At 30.6% G+C, this 21844-nt stretch overlaps 4 protein-coding genes across 7 annotated transcripts in view; 3 read left to right on the forward strand and 1 right to left on the reverse strand.

The window, feature by feature from the left end:
• Positions 1-1680: 1680 nt before the first annotated feature.
• LOC119835201 (Golgi reassembly-stacking protein 2) lies at positions 1681-3719 on the reverse strand. The gene is made up of 5 exons (XM_038359900.1): positions 3560-3719; positions 3191-3475; positions 2610-2909; positions 2249-2510; positions 1681-2157 (listed from the first exon to the last, which is right to left on the reverse strand). Exons 1-5 carry the CDS (start codon positions 3620-3622, stop codon positions 1766-1768), a joined length of 1302 nt encoding a protein of 433 aa, XP_038215828.1. The 5' UTR covers positions 3623-3719; the 3' UTR covers positions 1681-1765.
• Positions 3720-4198: 479 nt separating this feature from the next.
• On the forward strand, positions 4199-8815 carry LOC119834791 (hyccin). Its single transcript, XM_038359291.1, has 8 exons — positions 4199-4457; positions 4577-4771; positions 5148-5313; positions 5555-5649; positions 5734-5951; positions 6143-6390; positions 6478-6594; positions 7397-8815. Exons 2-8 carry the CDS (start codon positions 4583-4585, stop codon positions 7834-7836), a joined length of 1473 nt encoding a protein of 490 aa, XP_038215219.1. The 5' UTR covers positions 4199-4457; positions 4577-4582; the 3' UTR covers positions 7837-8815.
• A 1447-nt stretch (positions 8816-10262) lies between these two features.
• On the forward strand, positions 10263-17005 carry LOC119834790 (4-aminobutyrate aminotransferase, mitochondrial). Its single transcript, XM_038359290.1, has 9 exons — positions 10263-10528; positions 10640-10752; positions 10907-11074; positions 11237-11515; positions 11602-11762; positions 12075-12225; positions 12822-12979; positions 16040-16308; positions 16400-17005. Exons 1-9 carry the CDS (start codon positions 10471-10473, stop codon positions 16516-16518), a joined length of 1476 nt encoding a protein of 491 aa, XP_038215218.1. The 5' UTR covers positions 10263-10470; the 3' UTR covers positions 16519-17005.
• Positions 17006-19111: 2106 nt separating this feature from the next.
• LOC119835058 (dnaJ homolog subfamily B member 6) overlaps positions 19112-21844 on the forward strand; it is a 9060-nt gene continuing 6327 nt past the window's right edge. The window contains exons 1-3 of one of the 4 annotated variants that reach the window (XM_038359667.1): positions 19112-19238; positions 19574-19692; positions 21761-21839. In XM_038359667.1, the coding sequence (XP_038215595.1) occupies positions 21792-21839 (48 nt within the window). In that variant the 5' untranslated portion in view covers positions 19112-19238; positions 19574-19692; positions 21761-21791. Of the gene's footprint in view, positions 19693-21760; positions 21840-21844 lie in introns of all 4 variants that reach the window. The other 3 variants (XM_038359668.1, XM_038359665.1, XM_038359670.1) reach the window with 3 other exon arrangements.

Consider the following 21844-nt stretch of genomic DNA (forward strand, 5'->3'; position numbering starts at 1 on the left):
ATATATATATATATATTGTAATTGTAGGAACATTTTAATTATTCTTTCCCTACACGCATTTTCCTTCTGGACTAACCTCATACAAAGAATAAAAAATTGCTTAACGCCACATAAATATGAAAATTGATTTCCTATGTAGGGTATGACTATATAGTTTATTACATAGCGTGAATAATCAATTTATTCGCGATTAACTGAAATAAAGAAAAAAATATTGTGGTTATAAAATATATTGTAATAAAGGCATTTGTTATAGATGTGATATATTATTACCTATTCCAAATAAGGCAGCTTTCAGTAAGTATAAGATTTATTATCAAATGAATTGAAAGATGCTTTTAAATTTGTACTCACCAAAAATCATAATAAGGGTCCCATAGCTATATTATGATTTTTGGTAAGTATTATAAAACGCACGAATAAAGAAAACTTAGCGACTGATGACGAGATTCTGTTTTAATAAGTTGAGCGGTACGAATTTGAGTAAGCGAAAAATTAACTAAACTAAAGACGAATATTGACTGCACAGTATAAAACAAAGTCACTTAAGGCCGTCTGTATGTATCTGTATGCTTAGAACTTTAAATTGCGAACTATATTTTGATGGTTTTTTTAATGATAGAGCGATTCAAGAGGAAGGTTTATATGTATAATAACATCTATTAAGCTTCGGGTTCGAAACCGCGAGCAAATGCTCAATCCAAATAATAAAATCTAAAACTAGCTTATTAAGTGGGATGTTGAAATTAACTAATCCATTTCAGACACGAGCCAATAAATGACTATGTGAACGACTAGAAATACAGAGAGAGAGAGCAACTTCAATATGAAAATAGAGTCGACATTTCTAATAGAAGTTTTACACATCGAACTATTAAAATGTTTACTTAAAGCATGGTTTTGTAAGCTGCTTTTCTTATTGATTATACATCTCTTCGTTATTTTTTACACGAATACAAATATTCAAGAATACTTAAACATCCTCCTGTAATAAAATTGTCGTTTAAATCCATTTGTTTCAATCCCTAATCCTACAATATTGAAGACAAATGAGTCGATTTTGTCTATTGTAAATAATTACCGGTGTGTTCGGCCGAACAGCTGTCTCGACCCGATTGCACACATGAGTGTCTTCCCGAGCCGGATTCCCGCACGGGCAGCGGGCTTACCGCCGCGCCAGTGCGGAAAACAAACTGCGCTTGTTGCAGTCGCCCACGTAGTATATATTTTTTTTTGAATCAGCAGTGAATAAAGCATCTTTTAAAATAGACTATATATCGTGGCCATCGAAATCTATTCTACAGAACTATGAACTGCTAAGACAACGCAAAATGTAGGCAAGGAATACATTACTGTTAATTCATTCAATATAGCTTTAGAGTAACAATAATTATGTACTTTTCAATCTTTACTGCTTTACATTTAAAGTCAGTGAACAATAGTTATCATTACAATTACCCGTAGTCTTAATTTAGTATCAATAAATTAAACTAACAATGTATGGTTTGAACCTTTTTATTTCAACCTATATTACACTTATCAGTATAAAAAAAAACAATAAAAAGGCAAAATAAATGATGTATTATTTAATTAACTTCTGTCAATTTTTTGGAAATTCATAATATAAATGCTACTGAAATCTTAAAAATATATAAAGCTATATAATATTATAGAACAATCATAACAGCTCGCAGATGTTTATTTTATCAATATAATATACTATGTTCAATATTAAAAAAAATTCTGTGCTCTATTTATTAAACATTTATGATAATAAGTCTTGTTGTTGTTGTTGTGCCTGTTGCTGGTGGATTTCTTGCATGGTTGAGACAGGCAATGTAGCACTTACTGTTATAGAAGGCATGCCTGGTAAGGACACAGGTGTGACAACAGGCAATCCACTTATTAAGGAAGGTGGTTGTATAGGAGCCTGATTGAAATTGCTCATGTCAAATGTTGGAACTAAATTTGTCATTTGTGGGGTTTGAGGGTATGCAGCGGGTGCAGACTGCGGCTGGTTATAACCTGGCATGATTGGAATATACGGTTGTGGCTGATTCATAGGAATACCAGGAAGATTTGGCAATGGTGCTGGTGGCTGCATATTGGATATTGATGGAATGCTGCCTAAGTTTGTTAATGTGGTATCAGCAAAATCTGAAAGAAAATAATTCAATAATTAGAAACATTTTATCTTTATAAAGGTATTTAAAGTTCTATAACTGTAACTGATTTTTATTACACTTACTACTAGAATATGCAGCCATATTGGATACTACAGATGTAGGTTGTGACACAGTCGGCTGAACTTGTGGGGGCAGATCAATTTGAGCCTGAGAAATATGCTCTGTATTGGATGGAGCTGGAATATTTCCTGGATTAACCATTGGAACTCCGGTCAAGAAAGGAGGAGGAGCCTGAACAGTTTCTGCTTGATTCACAGTAGATACAGCAGTCATATTGACATTAACATTTGGTTCTCCAGCAGCTATATTACTATTTTGCCGAGGCTGAAAAATAATTTTTATTTTATCAATCAAGAATTTCCATCTCTCAGGTTCATTCTATAACATTTTTCAAATATAAACTGATCATTTTAATTAACATACCATGCCCATAGGTTCCGTTTTGGTTGATGCATATCGGATAGGAATTCTATGCAAGTATCCATAGCCAATACCACAGCCAAGACTGCCTTCACCACCCCAATTATGATTTGGAGTAATAACCACTTCACGGCATATATCATCAGATACATTGTATACATACAATTTCAGAGGTCTTCCTTCATGTGCCTCTATAAGTGTAAATAAATCTTCACTTTCATGCATTATTGAATCAGCTCCAATTATGTAATCTGAAAAAGGTCTAAGTCCTGCAAGCTCTGCAGGTGAAGAAGGATGAACTTCCTGCAAATTTTAAAATTCATTTATGGTAATTTTGATTAAAAATTATGAACTCTTTTATTACTAAATACTACTTAATCTCACTCTGTCATAGAAGGCCTGTGCCCCAGCAGTGGGAACAAATATTGATTATTGGCTGATGATGATGATGATGATAATGATGATGATGATGACTCAATCTCACATACCAAATGATCAATTTACACAATACCATATTATTGGGCTGATATTCAAAGAAAACTGAGTAAAGGATTTTACAATATGTTATAATCCATATTACTTACCAGGATATGCCACACATTTTCAGTTGCTCCTTCAAATGAACAAAAGCGGATACTAACACCAAGCAGTCCTTCTCCGCCCCAATTGGAACAAGGAGTGATAAAAACTTCACGAACCGATTGTGTTTTACTACTGTATACAAGCATCTTAATATTCCTATCAACATTCTTTTTTAATAATTCTTTCAGGGTGTCATTATCTTGATCCAATCTTGTATTTTCTATCGCAACGATAAAGTCGAAAAATGGTTCCAAGTTTGCTTTTTGGCCTGGGGAGCCGTCTTGAACCTGAAAAATATTGACGTGTTACATTAACAACTTTTATCATCTATGTGGTGTAATATTTTAAAGAATTGGTAATTTAATACGTACCCGTAAGACATGATAACCTTCTGATCCACCACCTGGTACTTCAAGACTCTGGGAAGAGCCCATTGAAAATTTTCAATCTAAAAAGGAATATTATAAAATATCAGTGTTTTGAAAGTTATCATCACTTTGACGAATGACACTATATTTGACTTTGACACGAATGTACGTGGCAGAAACAAACGATCAAACTATAGACAAGTTATATCATTTATTTACAATTTGCTTCCGGAACAATATTATGGAATTTACTAGTTATGTATCATAATATGAGAGATTAATATTATGTTCTTTGACATGTTTATAATTAAAAGGTGTTGTTCAGTTTCAATTGTAAACTGTAGCTCGACAATTTTTAAACCATATTTTTCCTGATATTATGTTTATTTGTTAGATATTTTTAATATAACCAAATACTATTATTTTCTTGCCCTATCCACAACTCACCATTAGCCACAAAGAAATTAAAATACATTGGCCTGTACCTAATGTAAGCTTAAATAAATAAATATTTATTTAATGGAGTGTCAAATTAATAGAAATCACGGTGCTGCGTTGTCACAATTTTAGCAATTATTCAAACCAAGCCATTAAATCTTGAAAAAAATAACAATTATTTAATGGTTTATGTTGTAAATGTTTACTTAAGTAGCAGACTTAATGTTACAGATCTTATGACATAGGTACCACAAGTCAAAACTGACAACTGATGTCTTTTGGCAAACAATATAGTACATTAGTAAATTAAAAAAAAAATGGGAGAAATTACAATTTATTAAAGAAAATACCTTGTGGGTTCTTTGAAATAATACTTTCTAAATCTAATTAGAAGTGACGTTAATTTAAGACGGCGCCAACGTCGAAATAAAATAGAAAAGAAAACAAAATTACAACGATTTTGGTAAGCATACTAATTACTAAACAGCCTATAAACCTTGGACTTATAGAGGTACAGAGGTAAAAGAGTGAAGCTTATGTGGTTGTTAATCGAATGGAATGAAATAATGTTAACTATTTCAGTTGACGATGGCAGAAGGAAAGCAGTTAATTAAAGAATGGCTTAATGAGTACACAACTTTGCAAGAACATGAAATAAAAAGTTTTGCAGCTGAACATGAGCATAATCATGAAATTGCAACAGCAATATTTAATTTATTGAACAGTGATGATGAAAGTGTACAATCATCTAGTACTAGTCCAGAAATTGATGAAGAGGTAAATGTTTAACTAAAGAGTTTCTTTATTTTATTGTATGTTTGAGCATGATTATTTCATGAACTACAGGACCAATTTCCACCAATTCCAATGATTAATGTTTCATATGTGCATAATCCTTAAATATGGACCATGGGCAAAATGTGGCGGACTGCTTGTTAATTATAATATAACTATCCCATCGGTAACAAAAAGTAGAAATTAGGATATAAATTTATTGTCTTTTAAAAGCAAATGAAAACTACACATAGTTACAAAAAAATAGCAACATTCTTTTTTACTAAATTTTCCTTGCTAGTCAAAGTTAGGAATTAAGACTGGATTATGAGCATGATAAGCCAATCTTTACACTGAAACTTTCAAAAATTCATTACAGATGCTGGAAAATGTTTGCATGCAATTATTTAGTTTCTACAGATCTAAAGAGATTGAACTGCAAAGGTTTACATTACAATTTGTACCTGTGTTTATTTATATCTACCTAAAAGCTGTTGCTATTGGCAATTCTAAATCAATTAGACCAATTGAAACTCTACTTATTGGTATGTATCTATACTATAATTGTAGGTTTCATTATTTTATCATTGTAATAGCTTTTGCCTGTAGCTTTACACATGTTAAGTTCGGAGTACTGCAGATGTACATATAAACCTTGTTCTTGAATCAATCTATCTATTAAAAAAAAAAAAAAATTAAAATATGATGTATAATTTTAAACTTTATTCAATGTCGAACTTAAACTTTGCTTTATACTATGTAGTGATAATAATATTTTTTTTCTAGGCTTATACAATTTTGAAGTTGTTGATGAAAATGGAAAACCTAAAGTGGTATCTTTCAGATTACCTTCTCTAGCACAAAATTCAATATATCATGAGGTAACCTAATAAATATCATGTTCAATGTAAAAATATTCATTTACTTCCAGGTATTCAAATATTAATACTTAATATTATTTATAGCCACTCAGTCTAGGGTCTCAATTTTTAACTGAGAGTGCACTGCGAAGATGGGAAGAATGCAACACAAAACTTGTCAGTTGGGGACCACTTCCACAAGTAGAAGTTATCAATGCACAAAACCGATTAAAAGTGATGGCAGCACTTCTATTTGTTTATAATAGACAACTCAGCTTATTACCTAAACTTGCCTTGAGACATTTCTGCATTGCAGCATCTAGGTATGTACAAATAAAGAAATATTATATACAATACATCTGTTACAGGCTTGATTTAAGCATTAACAAATATTAAGTGGAAAAAACAAACAAAAACAAAAACACTGTTATGGCCTATCAGCTCATTTTTTAACCTTCAAACTGAATTTTTCAATACTACTACATACTAAATATGTTATAAATTTCCTTTTCAGAATTGTAACTCAAGGTTTTAAAAAAAAAGGATCTTTACCTAATGCAAAATCTATTCAAAGAATTCCAGTAACATCAAATTTTTTGCTGGAAATGATAGAAGGGGCATATTTTGCAATGTTTAATGAGTTTTATACATTAGCTCTGCAAGCAGTGACAGATATAGATGAGAGGGCACAGTATGAGCTATTTCCTGATGTAATGTTGGTCACAAGTGCTGTGATTAATTCATTAAAAAGTAATCCTTCAGGTATTTACTACATTTGCTGTATTAAAAAAAAATATATGTCTTGATACATAATATTTTAAAGATCAATAATCATTCTTTTTTCTTAAGGCCAACCCTGTGATGGACCAATGGGGATAAGTGTAGCATTGTCGCCTGCAACAACTACTGTGACAATGTCCAAATCAATGATTACAAATGCTTCATTCCGTACTAAAAAACTACCAGGTGAGCAATGCAATATATCAGGGTGTTTGTTTCCTGTTGTCCTGTTGATAAAATAAATGAGCATTGATATAGTCTTATGTATGTATTTCAATTACAGATCAAAAATGATTTGATATTTTTTTCTAATTGAATTATGCATACTTTGCAAGCCTTATTATGTTCATATCTACAATATTTTTAAAAGTCTGATGAGGTATGAATTAAAAATTGAATTAAAGTTTGTATGTAAGCACATACAATTCCAACTATTATTACAAAACAGTGCTTATAAAATTTCGGAAATTCAGATAGTATCATAAGTGTAATTGCTATGAGATCTTTCAAGCCAAATGATGTTAATTCCCTTTCCTTTTATTATATTCCACGTTAGAGGTTATGGTAGGGTCAGATTGACTGACTAAAACTTCACATGTGTATCAATATATAAATATCATAGAAAAAAAAAATTATTTACATCGAACAAATTAAATTTACGATAAAGCAATAACAATAATTAGCTTCATGATTGCATTTAATATCAAAAATTATAATTTTATCAATATAACTTTTAGGTATGTCATATATTGGTCCACAGTCAGATTTTCATACAACCTGCGTCTTTCCAAAAACGCAGGTTTAAAACTCACCATTCATTTGCGATTTTTTTTTCTATTCTATATTCTTCCAATAACAAATTTGATAATCACAGCCATTATCTTCCACTATCCACAACAACCACATATTTCGTATTTCGGAAATAGGAAATATATATCAAAACTTAGATATAATTTTATGATATAATATAATAGCTATATTATTTCAGATGACATTCCAATTCAAGCTGGTCAAACAGTTCCAACCGAAAACACAGATATGTTGACATCAATTATAGAAGAAGGGGAAGTGGACAATGCGGCCCATATGCAAAGGGGAGCTGCAGTACGAAATTCTAAACCGAAACTAAGTTCCTTTCCAGTTCTAGGCAAAAAGACAAAAGATGTTAAAAATACTACCATAACAGATAAAAAGAGTAATACCAAAGAGTCAAAAGGCATGTGGAATGCTATTAGTGGAGGGGGTGATATGGTTGATTCACAACAGAAAACAGACAATTCCCTTGATGGCAGTCAAAAAGACGATATTTCAATGGGATCTGTACACAACAGCACAGAAACATCAGATTCGCGTTCACAAATTACTACTGATTCTTTAGATATAGAAACTAGCTCTCGTTTCACTGCCATGCAAGTTAGTTCTGTGTAAATAAAAAATGTGTATTTTATATAAAACATTAACTTATGTGTTGAAATTTAAGGATAAACTTCCGTGTAGCCAATACCTCCAAACAACCTGAATTTTGGCTCACATACAATGCATATTAGCCTGCATTGATGAATATAATTCTCAAAATACCTGCATATTGTATTTTTCAAGTTTATTTTGCTGATTTAATTGCTTGTTAGGAAAGTAGCTTGTAATTGTAAATGGAGAGGAAAGAAAGGAGAAGGGGGGCAACAACTACTATCCGTTTCTGGCAGTCGCCGGTGGCTGCGGAATGCTCGTTGCACTCGCTCGGCTTGTGCGATGTAGTAACTAAAGTTTAACCTAAAATAACCAATTTTATGTTTATATTTATTTTTAAATATGACTCCAAAAATGTTAAGCTTTTAAGAAATTTTGAAAGAATAGAAAAAAAATTGATCACGAGGCGGGATTCGAACCCGCGTCTTTTTGCCAACCGTAGCAAGTAACACAGTAAACCGTTAAAAATTAAAACTTTTTACGTTTCATTTCACTCTTATTAATTTGAATTTTACAGCTATGTCCCGCCGCCATTCCAACGTGCATGTAGCCTTTTATTTATCGTAGTTTATTTTTCAATAATTGAACCTTGAAAAATTAGTTGCGGATATTTTAAATATGATATTCTTCATATCTTGTCTTAATCCATATGTGTGTCAAAATTCCGATCGATCGTAGGTATTTACTTAACGGAAGTACACCTAAATTTAATCGAGTATTATGCAATTAATTATAATGGGGAATGTGCATCACTTATAGCTTAGAAATTAAAACCTATGTATTTTGAATGGTTTCGACTTTATATAAATTTTTAAGTAACCTTCTCCTTAATTATGTAAATATGTTACAATACAGAGGTAGGGTTCCATGTATTAAATTTCTCCTAGTTATTTTAGAAACATGGTAATAATAAACGTATATGAAATGTTGCATCAATGGATGTTGTTTTGTTTCATTTATTTTTTTTAATGTAGGAGGGTAGACGACCTCTACTAGGGACTTTGAGTACGGAAAGAGAATCGAAAACCTCGACATGGTCAATAACAAAGCATTTCTTCATAAATATTTTGGGTTTCATTCTTATTTCCCCTTGTTTACGAAAATTTATATTTAGAGCATTTCACGTGAGCGTCAAGTATCCTATTTCAAACCTGTGGTTATATATTATGCAGAACTAATTATATGCTTTGATTACCACAACGAGACCACAGCCATGCACAAACACTAAGTGGAAATTGTCGTCAATGAACATAAGATCCATCTTTTTAAAACTCTGGAACAGCTATGTGAGGGACACAGCTCTCAAGCACATCAAAAAGATTCATTCATCATTCATCATCATCATCATCATTCAAAATAGAAGTACTTCTATAGATGTTGTTGCTTTTGATAAGACACATTACTAAAGTGTATATAGTGCTCGGACGTTAAATGACGTTAACTCCACAGCAGCATGGATTGTAAGCATGCTGGACTGTAGAAATATAAAAATTAGCAAAGAAATACAAAAAAAGTGATGGTCACATGGCCAGAGATTGCTAAGGACGAGTTCTCTAACCTTCTCCTCTTGTGGAATTTGATTGTAAACGACTTGCCCCCGATGGCTCTAGAAATCGTTGAGCGCTAAGACTAGAGTTAAGACTGTAATATAAATATAGCGCAGTCATGAATTCTCCCAAATGCCCTTCAGGATTGTAATCTCGCGAGTTAGATTACAATCTAATCGGTTTGTACAATCTTACAGTGACATATACATTTGAGCACTAAGTAGATAGTTTACTATATAATTTACATAAAATATATATTTTTGAATTTGTCATAGTTTATTGTACATTTAGAATACGTTACGTTATTGAAACATGTACCCTGTTACAATCAGGGTCATACAGATGATGTTTGTATATCTCAATTCAATCCCTGGACCTTTAATCCCTATCGAATTATTGAAAGATTGGCCACTTGCCTACGGACAGAGTACTTTATAAATTACACGGGCTCGTGCTTACAGGCTACAAAACATATAGTTATTGGGCGAAGAAATAAACTAAGAGATGACTTTTATTAAATTGGAATTTAGTTACCTAATTAGTAGTCGTATTATAAATTAAAATTATTTATTTATTTGTTATTTTTCGTTATTATAAATTAAACTTATTATTAAGGAGTCTTAAGTTTTAATTGTACATCATTGTTGATCGCCACCTAGGCGAAGTATGAAGAGGTAGGTAATAAAAATTAAATGCATTTATTCCATATCCGTTCTCCACCTACTGATAACTGACAAAAATAAATAAATTGATATTATCATTTATAGACAGGGTCTCAACTATAGTTACTAGCGTAGATTGTGTACCTAGTTACTAGGTAGTCGGCAAGTCAGAATTCACAATTGATTAAGTGAAGCTGAGAACGACTCGGTTTCAGAACGCGCATTACTACTTAGCAGTATTGACGTAAAATATTTGTATAGATAGGAATTACCGGAGTTACTAGTTCCTCTTCTTAATTTGTGGAATTATCTAAGCCGCAATATTATCTTTGAATTACTAAAAAAAAAAAAATTACTAATAGATCAAAAAGACAAATTTGAGCAAAATGTTGCTTAGAGGGTGTAAATTAATAATAGAGAAAAGGCCTATTACGAAGACACACTGTAAGTACTCCTAATTAAGTCACACTTAATACTTTTACAATTTCTACATTTATGTGTTTATAATTACAAGATTGATTTTAAATTAAATGAAAAAAATATATATTTGTCCAGTTTCCAGACAGTTGAGCGTTTCTTTATTACAAGAACCAGAAAAACCATGCATGAAGACGGATATTCCTGGACCTAAAACAAAAGAATTATTAAAAGAACTTTCATCTTTGCAAGTGAGAGTTTTATACATAATATTTAATTAATCAACATTGTCTAAAATTTCTGTATGTTATGAACGAAGCTAATTTTATAATTTAGCTAATTACTTAATAATAAAAATGAAGGCAATAAAAAAAAAAATATATATATTTAATTTCAAATTTTCAGCAAGCAGATTCTGTTCAACTTTTTGCTGATTATGATAAGAGCATCGGAAACTATTTTGTGGATGCAGATGGTAATACATTCTTAGATGCTTTCACTCAAATATCATCTGTTCCTCTTGGATACAATCATCCCGAATTATTAAATGCTTTTGAAGATAAACATAATCTGGTAAGTTTATAAAAAATATAATATTGATATTTGTATCTTACTCTTATTAATTGTAATGATAATAATACTAAATTATTAATAATAATACCTATAAAAAGAAATAGCCATGTTCAAATTGAATAATTTTTAGATGAAATTAATTTTATAGTCCTGTAATTTTAGATGGAGTTAATTAACAGACCAGCCCTTGGAGTATTTCCAGCAACACAATGGCCCAACCGATTAAAGAATGTGCTTATGCCTGTTGCACCTGCTGGTCTTAAGGGAATTGCTACCATGATGTGTGGCTCATGTTCCAATGAAAATGCTTATAAAGCTGTTTTTATGTGGTATCGTACAAAACAGCGTGGTGGTAAAATTGATTTTACACCAGAAGAGATGAGTTCTTGTATGTTGAATCAGCAACCAGGAGCACCAAAGATGTCAATACTCTCTTTTAAGGTATTTCTCTTACATATAACAAGCATGTAAAATATATATATATATATATTACAAGTAAATTATAATATAACTGTATTTTCATACAGGGTGGTTTTCATGGTCGTACATTCGGAGCTTTGTCTACAACAAGGTCTAAACCAATTCACAAATTGGATTGTCCTGCATTTGATTGGCCAGTTGCTCCCTTTCCAAGATATAAATATCCACTTGACCAACACCAGAGTGAAAATCAACATGAAGATGCCAAGTACTGTTTGTTCCCTTAATATTTATCAATGAGTTAAAAGTTAATTTTTCATTCTTTTTATTTTAAACATACTATTTATTCATTTACTTATTCTTTTTTGTTTATCTTTATTTCTTCTAGTCTTTACTATAAGCAGTTTATTTATGAATTTGAAAGGAGTGATCCTGCAGATTAAATTAACATAGAACAATTCAACACTTGTAGGTAGGTGTGCCTGTATCTACATAAAGTAATCATATAGTTAGATTAATTATGTTTCAGTGAATGTGCTTTTATTTTTCAAGTGAAAATTATAATCATATATATTTCTAGATGTCTGGAACAAGTGGAAGATGTGATTGAAAAATACAACAAAAATGGAAATCCAGTGGCTGGTATGATTGTTGAACCAATCCAGTCGGAGGGTGGAGATTATGAGGCTTCACCAGAATTCTTCCAAAATTTACAGAAAATTTGCCATAAGGTAAATGGAACCATTTTCATTATAAAAAAGCATAATATATGTTTTCTTTAACATAAGGAATTATATTTAAGACAATTATCATACCAATAAGTGGTTAAATACTTAATGTCCTTTTGATTTTTTGTTGTTTGTAATGTAAATAAGGAATGTATTATATAACTTTATTCTTTTAATAATTAATTTTTTTATTAATTTATTTTAATAATTAATAAAAATAATTTCTGTACTCATATTATAAAGCTTTGAAGAGTTTGTTTATATCTTTGTTTGGTAACACCTACTAATCTCAGGTACTACTGATCCGATTTAAAAATTCTTTCAATATTAAATAGCCTATTTATTGAGGAAGGCTATATATGTATCGCGGTCGAAGCCGGGGCGGACCGGTAGACTAGAAATTTTCTAGTTTGTTTTTATAAAATTTTTGTTTTAAATAATATGTTATAAATAAATATCTAGCTAGGTACTTGAAGTATTTAATACTAAATATGTATGTTTTGGGTATGAATTGAAATCTGATTATTATGTGAAAAAAAAAACTAACCATTCATTCCCTTTAGTCTACCATAAAAATCAATTTTGTTATTCATTTATAGAAAGGCGTTGCCCTAATCATTGATGAAGTTCAGACTGGATGTGGACCCACCGGAAAAATGTGGTGCTATGAACATTTCAACTTGCCTACACCACCCGATGTAGTTACTTTCAGCAAAAAAATGCTCACAGGTGGATTTTACTACAACACTGATTTCAAGTTAGTATAACATTGTTATAGTCCAATTCATTATTTTTTTAGTAATTATTAATTGCTTTTGATTCTGATACTATTCAAGTATTGTTTATCATTATTTTTTAATCAATATATTTAATCAAATAAATAATAACATTTCCTTGCTTGCTTCTGGTTAAAAAATAATGTTCCATAAATTAGAATACTATCTACCTAATATGGGAATATTTTTTATGCTCTTATGAATAGTGTTATTATTATAAGCACATAGTTCATTAAGTTATGGATCGGCTCGATCTACTGTGTCACGATATTTTATTACACTTCAGGTCGCGCACGATAGCTCCTTAAACTTTTCTACGTACCTACACATTTGTGTTAAGTTTCATTACCTTCTAGACTTCAAAAAATGTTCTCCATTCAGCTGTATTTTCTTTTTGTATTTACCTCACAACTTCTTAGTGATTTGGATTTAAAATTCATCTAGCGCTGACAATTTTAGTTTATTTTTTGGTTTGTGCTGAAAGATTATGATTTACTAGCTGCGCCCCGCGGTTTCACCCTCGTAAGTCCTTATCCCGTAAGAATATCGGAATAAAAATATTGCCTATATGTTATTCCAATTGTCCAGCTATCTACGTACCAAATTTCATTGCAATCGGTTCAGTGGTTTTTGCGTGAAAGAGCAACAAACTAACACACATCTTTACAAACTTTTCGCATTAGTAATATTCGTAGGAAGTAGGATATATAAGATATGTATTTATTTGAAACGCCCTTTTATTACGTATAATTGTTAGGCACCAAATTAATAATCAGTTATTTTCGAGAAATCGTAATTTCAAATCGGAAAAATTTTTCAAATCGGACCAGTAGTTCCTGAGATTAGTGTGTTCAAATGTACAAACAAACTCTTCAGCTTTATAATATTAGTATAGATTAATTGTGCGAGTTTTTTGAAACTATGAATAAAGGAAATTCAATCATCAGACGGGAATATTAAACTCATACTAGTTTTATTTTGAATCGTTGTATTGTGGACGACAATGATGGATCACTGTCGTCCACAATACCTACCTATTACAAGCAATTTTATTTATTGTACGTTTCACACAGTATAAAGCGCGAGGTTTTCAAGATATTTTTTTATCCACACTGAGAGTTATTTGATAAGATAAAAAAGACACCCATCTTATCTAAATTATTTGCAATTGTTTTATAAAATACTTACTATTTATTAAAACGCTTTTACTAGCTTCACCTGTATGTTTGTATATAACCGACTCCTTTAGATTCGAACCACATTAAACGGACAGATTTATCAAGAATTGGTAACAATATTCAAATAATGTCATGAGTTTATAGCATAATCCTTATTAAAATCGCCAGGATTAAACAATTTCCTTACAATATTCTCTGTATCAGAGCAAGTGTGACACTTTAATTTATTGATGATTATATCATTAAAACGTGTTTTTTAGTTTTTTCACTATATCTGTTTTGGTATTTATTGTCTGCGATATAACGATAAATAATGCTAATGTGTCAATGTATATTCCGTAGCGCCCACATCGTGTATCAAACTAGCATTCAAGTCATGTAATACTGATTCGTGAATCATACATCTCAACATGAATAGTGCAACAAGTGACACACCATCACCGAGTCATTGTCGTGGCGATCCGCATTTAGACCCCTTTCGTGCGTCAATATATAAATAACTTCCGCATTTAACTACGCGACCGTGAATTCCCAACGCTATGATTGCAAAAGAAGCTCCCAGACGTACTATCAGGGCCACTTTAAGTGCTATCATATAATACACATTTACTTACACATTTATTTTGGTTATCTTTTTTGTATTTCTTTCTCATTCCACCAAGAAGACACAATAATATTATTGTTTCTACTTGACGTTAATTCTTAAAAGCTAAATTATGAAAAGCACTTAAATAAACATCAAGCATTAGGTAGGTATGTACTAATGCTGTGTTGTAAATTTTTTCCAGTTACAGCTTACCTTCTCATGTTTAAATATCTTGCACCTAATGTGTGTCCTTAAATCTAATTGGAATTAATAAAATTATATTTGTCGGTTTAACATAGCCATGATTATATTTTGAAACTCATTTATGTTGAAAAAGATCGAATACACAATTTATCGTTTTATATCAAAACCACCGGTCCGCCCCGGCTTCGTCCGTGGTACATATATAGCCTTCCTAAATAAATGGTCTATTTAACACTTAAAGAATTTTTCAAATCGGACCAGTAGTTCCTGAGATTAGTGCGTTCAAATAAACATAGAAACTCTTCAGCTTTATAATATTAAGTATATATATATCAAACTTAACCATTATTAGTCTTCTGTTTTAAAATTTACACTTATCTCTGTTTAATAAATAAGTCTTAATATAATCTTACGTATACTATGTTCATAGGGACAACGTTTATACTTGAACTTTAAAAAAATTGTCCATATGTCATATGCGACATGCATTGCGAAGATTGATAATTTGATGAAAAATCTGTTTATGAGCTACCTTCTACTACTAATATATACTGATGAAATATTCTGCACGTGTTGAAAATACTCATAATTATATTATGTAAGGTGATATGCTTCTAAAATAAATGGAACTATATTTAGTTGTCTATAATTACTCCTACGTAAAACGTAGGTAGACTGTGTCTCATTATTTTTAACCGACTCCGAAATAAATTTATCTTATTTCGATACGAGCTCTAATTAATACATAGATATTTAAAAATTAATTTATGAATTATGTGTACATATTATACATATTTTCAATATTAATCCATGAAATACAAATATTAAATTATTCGTTATTCATTCAAATTGAACTTGAATACACAACTAAGTTTAAATAGTTAAAAGTTGCATTGATTTTGGAAGATTTACGATTATGATATTTTTTTTTCAATGCATAAAATAATAAGAATGCATGGAAAAACAGTAAATTAATCGAAAGATACGCATATAGCAACCCTACGTCATGATATTTATTAAAAAACGTTATGGTAAGAAAATTCCTTTATTAAAAAAGTATATGAATGTTTCAGGGCTCCACACGCTTATCGCATATTTAACACGTGGATGGGTGATCCCGGAAAACTTATCTTATTGGAAAAAGTTCTCAACGTTATGAAAAAACAAAATTTACTCTCCGTCGTCAATGAGAGTGGTAAAGTTTTAAAGGAGGGTCTTCATCAGCTCGAAAATGAGTTTCCCCATCTTATAAACAGTGTGAGAGGCCGGGGGACATTTTTATCTTTCAACGGTTCCTCTGCTGAATGCAGGGACAAAATTAATACTGATTTAAAGAAAAACGGTGAGCTTCGTGACTGTTGTTTATACCAGTATCGTAACATTTTATTTGCGTTCAACATACGAATACAATATCTTTTTGTAATTACTTTTAGGTGTGCTGAGCGGTGTCTGTGGTGAAGTTGCTATACGACTGCGACCAGCTCTTATATTTGAACCAAAACATGCAGCTATTTATTTGGATATATTGCGCAAGACATTGAAACATAATTAATGGATCCATGATTTAAGGCTACCGATATCTTCAGTATCAGTATTACAATATACCCATAGAGATTAGACCATTTAAAACGGATAGCCTGTACATCCCTACCATAAGTAATTCTTATATTCACTTATTTTACTAGCTCTGCGCCCGCTACTGGAAGTTTTTCCCGCACAGTTCCCGTTCTTGAAGGAATTTCGTGATAAATTATTCCATAACATTTCTCAGACATTGTCTTAAACAATGTCTGTACAACATTTCATCCTAATAGGTTCTGTGGTTTAGGCGTGAAGAAGAGACAGACAGAGTTATTTTCGCATTTATAACAATATTGCAGTAGGGATATGCAGTAGAGTTGTATATTATATCAAGTACAACGGAATAATTCCATTAGATTTAAGAAGAATAATGTATTAATTTAATAATTATGAATACGCCTCGAAATGTCTTCCAATTTCATATCTATACGTAATACAATAAATGTCTACAATCTCAATGTCTATTATTTACTAAACTGAAAACCGAATACCCATTATAATACGATGGAGGAAAATTTGTCTTATAATGCTGATTATCATGCAGGAAAAAAATAGGGGTTTATCGCACGTATAGAATAAAATCAAATTAACGTTAACCTGTTTTTCTTACTAATTCTTCAGTTTAGTATAAAAATGTTCAACGCCTATCGATTTGAGCTACCCACGTAAAAATTTCTAAAAGTAGACTTCTTAAATTAACACTCATCGTGATGTTTGCCCGAATTAACATATTATGTTTTACTATATTTGTAACTTATAGCTAGAGCTACTCATAACTCCTAGACAGAGAAATAAGAATAGTAAGTAATTTTATTTTTTATGTTAATTACCAATATTAAGGCAATATACGCATTTTATAGAATTCTAATAGGAAAACTATGGTCTTGATACGTCTCTTAGTGTAGGTATCTTGAAACGTTTGTAGTTTGGGATCCTAATGGATTTTGCACAATTTGAGGCTTTGTCGTGTTTGTCCGCATCGGTATCGTGTCGAGGCATGTTCGTCAACCATTGTGACGAAGCATCAAATTGTGTAGAAATTAGTAGTAAATAAAATAATATATACATAATCATGCTATGTAGTACAGTTATTTAATTACCTAGCTATTGCCAATTATTTTCAATTCATTTGAAATAATGCACTTAAATACAATGCAGTTAAAGCTGAATTTTAAAGTTTTCAATATTTTTGGTATAATTAAACATTCGTAGTCATATAATAATAGGACAAAATATAAAGTCAATAAAGAATTTTACGTCTTCGAGATGCGTAAATAAGATATGCGTTTAATTGTAAGGTTTGTATATTTTTATACGAATTTCCCATACCAGCCGGCATGCTAATGTGGATAATGGGAACCAGCTATGTCAACCAGAGATTTTCATTCATCAATATCACGATACAATCCCGTTGCTTGATCACTAAATAGTATAAACCAAAGTCGCTTTCTCCGTCCCTATGTATGTTTAAATCTTTAAAACTACGCAACGGATTTTGATAGGGTTTTTTTGAGTAGACCTAGAGGTAGGATTATATGTATAACATCTATTAAACTACTCCAAATTTAACACGTGCGAAACTGCGAAGCCGCGGGCAAAAGCTAGTTTTTATATAATAAGTTAGAAGAGGATTGTCGAGGAGAATAGCAGAATTGACTGAAGGATGAGGAAAAGGATACGGGCCTCCTGCTCACCCACTCACAACAAGAAACACTTGCATTCACATGCTATTTATCTTCTATCTTCTACTTCATTATCCTTCTCCAGTGCGAGCCGTTTAATGTCAACACATGCCCGAATTCTAAATTCAAATTATATAAAAACATACATAAGAAAAAGTTTTAAGTTTAAAACATTTTCATTGAGTAATTTTTAATCGCCTACACAAATAAATCATATGCGTGAAATGTCATTATGTCATTTATAAGAAAAAAAGGAGGTAAAAAATCGTAGTTTTTTGTAATAGATATAGATTGTTTTCTCGTGTATTTATCTGAAGTTATATTTCATTATATATTAAACACATAGGCTACTTTTTACCCGGGTAACATGCGAGTGACGCCGTTATAACAGCATGCATGCATCCATTAATTACGAAAACTATCCATTTGTAAAATAATAATCAAAATACATGGTCGTTACATACAAAAATATTAATATTTATAGAAATAGAAGTATCTCTTGTAGCTACCATAAGTATATATGTATTATATAGTCATTAGATGTCTCCATCGATCGTCTAAAATAATAAGCACAATAAACTTTAAATATGACCATATGGACAATCATTACAAAACATAAACATCCAATAATTAGTGGAAAATGTACTGAAAAAAATATGATAATGTTTAGAAAGATAAAGAAAAAAGTGGATAATTATTTCTTTTTTTTTTTTTATTCCTGATAGGGAAGCGCTTGACCACAACCTCGCCTGATTTTTACCTTTTTAATCTTCCTTTACATAAAATTGATCTGAATAGCAACCTTAATGTAGGTATTTAAACTTAATTCTCTTTCATAATTTATCTATAATCCGTCGAAACAGCTGTCAAAACTTTGTTTATTCTGTCCAAATTTTACAGACGATAGGCCATCCCATTAGGTACCTACTACCTACTACTCAGTTGATTCATAATAATATCGTTTATCAAGTCAATGGAAGAATGGATGAATAGAATGCCCGCAGCATAGGTCAGTTCTACATTCAGTGGTGGTGATTATTTGTTATTGTGTTTTAGCTTTGGTGAAAAGAGTCTCATTGATTTGTACACGGCCTGTATGAGAATTTGAATTGACTATTTGTCGATTGTTTATTGATTTTGTTTGCGAGAAATTTCCACTTACTGACGGTTTTTGCCAACAAAGGAGTGAAGAGACTATATTGTTGTTACTTCCTGAAACATTGAAACGATAACACATCGACTGAAAAGTCCAACAACTGAATTTTTATATGATTGACAAGTTTATTAAGTAATACTGATACTTTTCGATCATAAATTAAAAAGGCTCGAACATTTTTGTTGTAGTTCAAAGTGATGTGCGATACATTGTGATTTGTGACATTTGAGAGGTTGGTTATTACAAACGTCGAAAACTTTGGGATCAACAAATCAAATCTTGAAAACCAAGAACAAATGCAATACAGGTAATACTTATATTTAATTATTACATAATGATAAATGAATTTTCGAGATAGCTGCAATTTGAGAAAGCTTTAATAGCTTATGTCAAACTAGTAGTATTTATTACTTATAGATTTGACTACATGTAGGTGTTTTATAATGTCATGACTTGATTTATTTTTTTAATAACTTTCTTTTCTCAGACATAAGAATGTTATTTTATAGAATTTTTATACAATCGATTTTTGGATCATTACAAACTTACTGTAATACTTATAAAACTTATAAGAGGTTAAGAAATTATTTTACAAATCCTTCTACATGCCTATTTTCATAAGAAAGATAGTAAAAAATGAAGCCTTAAATTGAAAATGCTTTGAGTTTTTATATTAAACAATTTTCAAATAAGGTTAGTTACATATTTGTACAAACACTATTAGCCAATAAAACATTGGTTGTAGATAGTTCTAAAGAATTAAAAACATGCAAGATCATAATGTCATGCAGGCCATAAAAAATTCACTTTAGTACAAAATTGCTTCTATCATTGTAATAATTTACACCAAATTATAGCAATCAAACAACTATATGTGGCTTTCTGTAAGGTTGGCCTCCATAGTCAAAGGAAATTCCCTTGGGAATGTAGCCTTATATAAAGGATACCAATTATTGCAGTTTAATTATTAAATTAGTTAAAATATTGTCCTTCAAGCTATAACCAATTTATTTTCTGAAAAAAATATTGTTAAGTCAATTCACAATAGGCTATAATATTAGAGGAAATATTATGACAGTATATACTAATATATAAATATTATAACTATATATATTACAGAATCTTAAAAAAAAAAAGTAATGCTATACTAAAGCATTTTAAACTGATTTTATCAAATGTAAAATGCTGAAAATTTTCATATTGTTTACAGTTGTCAGTAGTGTTTACATTCTATCATGATAATTTGTTTGTATCAAATTAACTATGTTGAAAAACATAATATATGTTTCAAAACCTACTTTAATCATATTAAGTAAACATTAGTAAGTGTATTTGTAAAGTATTTCATAAGTGTTTAAATTATGTTTCAGAACTTAGATAGCTATTTAAAATTTAAAAATAGTATTTACTTTGCCTTATTTTGCTTTGAACTTGAATTAGTTATATTAGACAATTACTAGCAAATATAAGCAATGAAGGATCCTTTTTCAAAAGTAACAGAAACCTTTATTTAACCCATCTTGTTGTCCTACTATAATGCTTTTGTATGCAATTTCACAAAAAAAAACAATGCATGTAAAAATCAGATATTGTTCAGATTTACTCTCTTTCTAGGTTTGATAAAGAATTCATATGATAAGGTACAAAATCAAATGTATTAAATATAGACCAACGGAGCATAACTATCCTGAGCTCAACCTGCAAACCAAAATATGTTTATCAGAATCCATAGATTGCTATGCATATATTGTGTCATTTTGACATGAGCCTTTGAAAGGATGGATTTGATATACACATATGGTTATAATTTATTATTTTAAATTGTTATTCATATTAACCAATATAAAAAGTATCAGATTGAATTATATCAAAATGTTATTCAGTTAGATAAATTGCAAACAAGTATACTGATTTACTCCTGGTGCTTAACACCTATTAAAACTTTATGGACAAATTTAAAAATAATGTTGACAACTACTTCATTATTATCAATCAAATTACTTATCAAAACTGCATTTTTTGTCATAAGTTTTATAATTTCAAATGGGTATGTATAAAAGAAACAGGGGGTAGTTGGAAAAAAAACAGCAGGCGATGCTGTGTTGTGTTGGCTAAAAAAATTTTAAAAAATGTTTGATTTCCTCTCTTTTCTGTTTCGTGAGCTGTATTATAATTTATAATATTATCAATATCTACATTTATCTTGTAACAAAGATAACATTTAGGTACCTATTTCACAGTTACCTGTGTAATTTGTGTTAAGTAAAGTGTAACTATTTTTTAATTGTCCATATTAATTACTAATTAGCATTGCACAATTTTTTTTTAATCTAAATGTATGAGGTTATATAAAAATCTTAAAAATGTATTTACAGATTTGTTTAAGCCCCTTGAGGGAAATTAGAAATGGTGGACTACTACAGAACACTTGGCGTTACCCGAACTGCTTCTGAGGCAGA

The sequence above is a fragment of the Zerene cesonia genome, chromosome 20 (genome assembly GCF_012273895.1).
Source record: "Zerene cesonia ecotype Mississippi chromosome 20, Zerene_cesonia_1.1, whole genome shotgun sequence".
Taxonomy (NCBI): domain Eukaryota; kingdom Metazoa; phylum Arthropoda; class Insecta; order Lepidoptera; family Pieridae; genus Zerene; species Zerene cesonia.

Bases quoted from the DNA above. Each gene is read 5' to 3' on its own strand.
- LOC119835201 (XM_038359900.1), bottom strand. From the start codon at position 3,622: ATGGGCTCTTCCCAGAGTCTTGAAGTACCAGGTGGTGGATCAGAAGGT. The intron at 2,910-3,190 runs GTAAGTAATATG...TAAAATTTGCAG, and splicing joins AAAATGTGTGGCATATCCTG to GAAGTTCATCCTTCTTCACC. The intron at 2,158-2,248 runs GTAAGTGTAATA...ATTTTCTTTCAG, and splicing joins TATGGCTGCATATTCTAGTA to ATTTTGCTGATACCACATTA.
- LOC119834791 (XM_038359291.1), top strand. From the start codon at position 4,583: ATGGCAGAAGGAAAGCAGTTAATTAAAGAATGGCTTAATGAGTACACA. The intron at 5,650-5,733 runs GTAACCTAATAA...TATTATTTATAG, and splicing joins AAAATTCAATATATCATGAG to CCACTCAGTCTAGGGTCTCA. The intron at 6,595-7,396 runs GTGAGCAATGCA...ATATTATTTCAG, and splicing joins CCGTACTAAAAAACTACCAG to ATGACATTCCAATTCAAGCT.
- LOC119834790 (XM_038359290.1), top strand. From the start codon at position 10,471: ATGTTGCTTAGAGGGTGTAAATTAATAATAGAGAAAAGGCCTATTACG. The intron at 11,516-11,601 runs GTATTTCTCTTA...ATTTTCATACAG, and splicing joins TGTCAATACTCTCTTTTAAG to GGTGGTTTTCATGGTCGTAC. The intron at 11,763-12,074 runs GTACTGTTTGTT...ATATATTTCTAG, and splicing joins AATCAACATGAAGATGCCAA to ATGTCTGGAACAAGTGGAAG.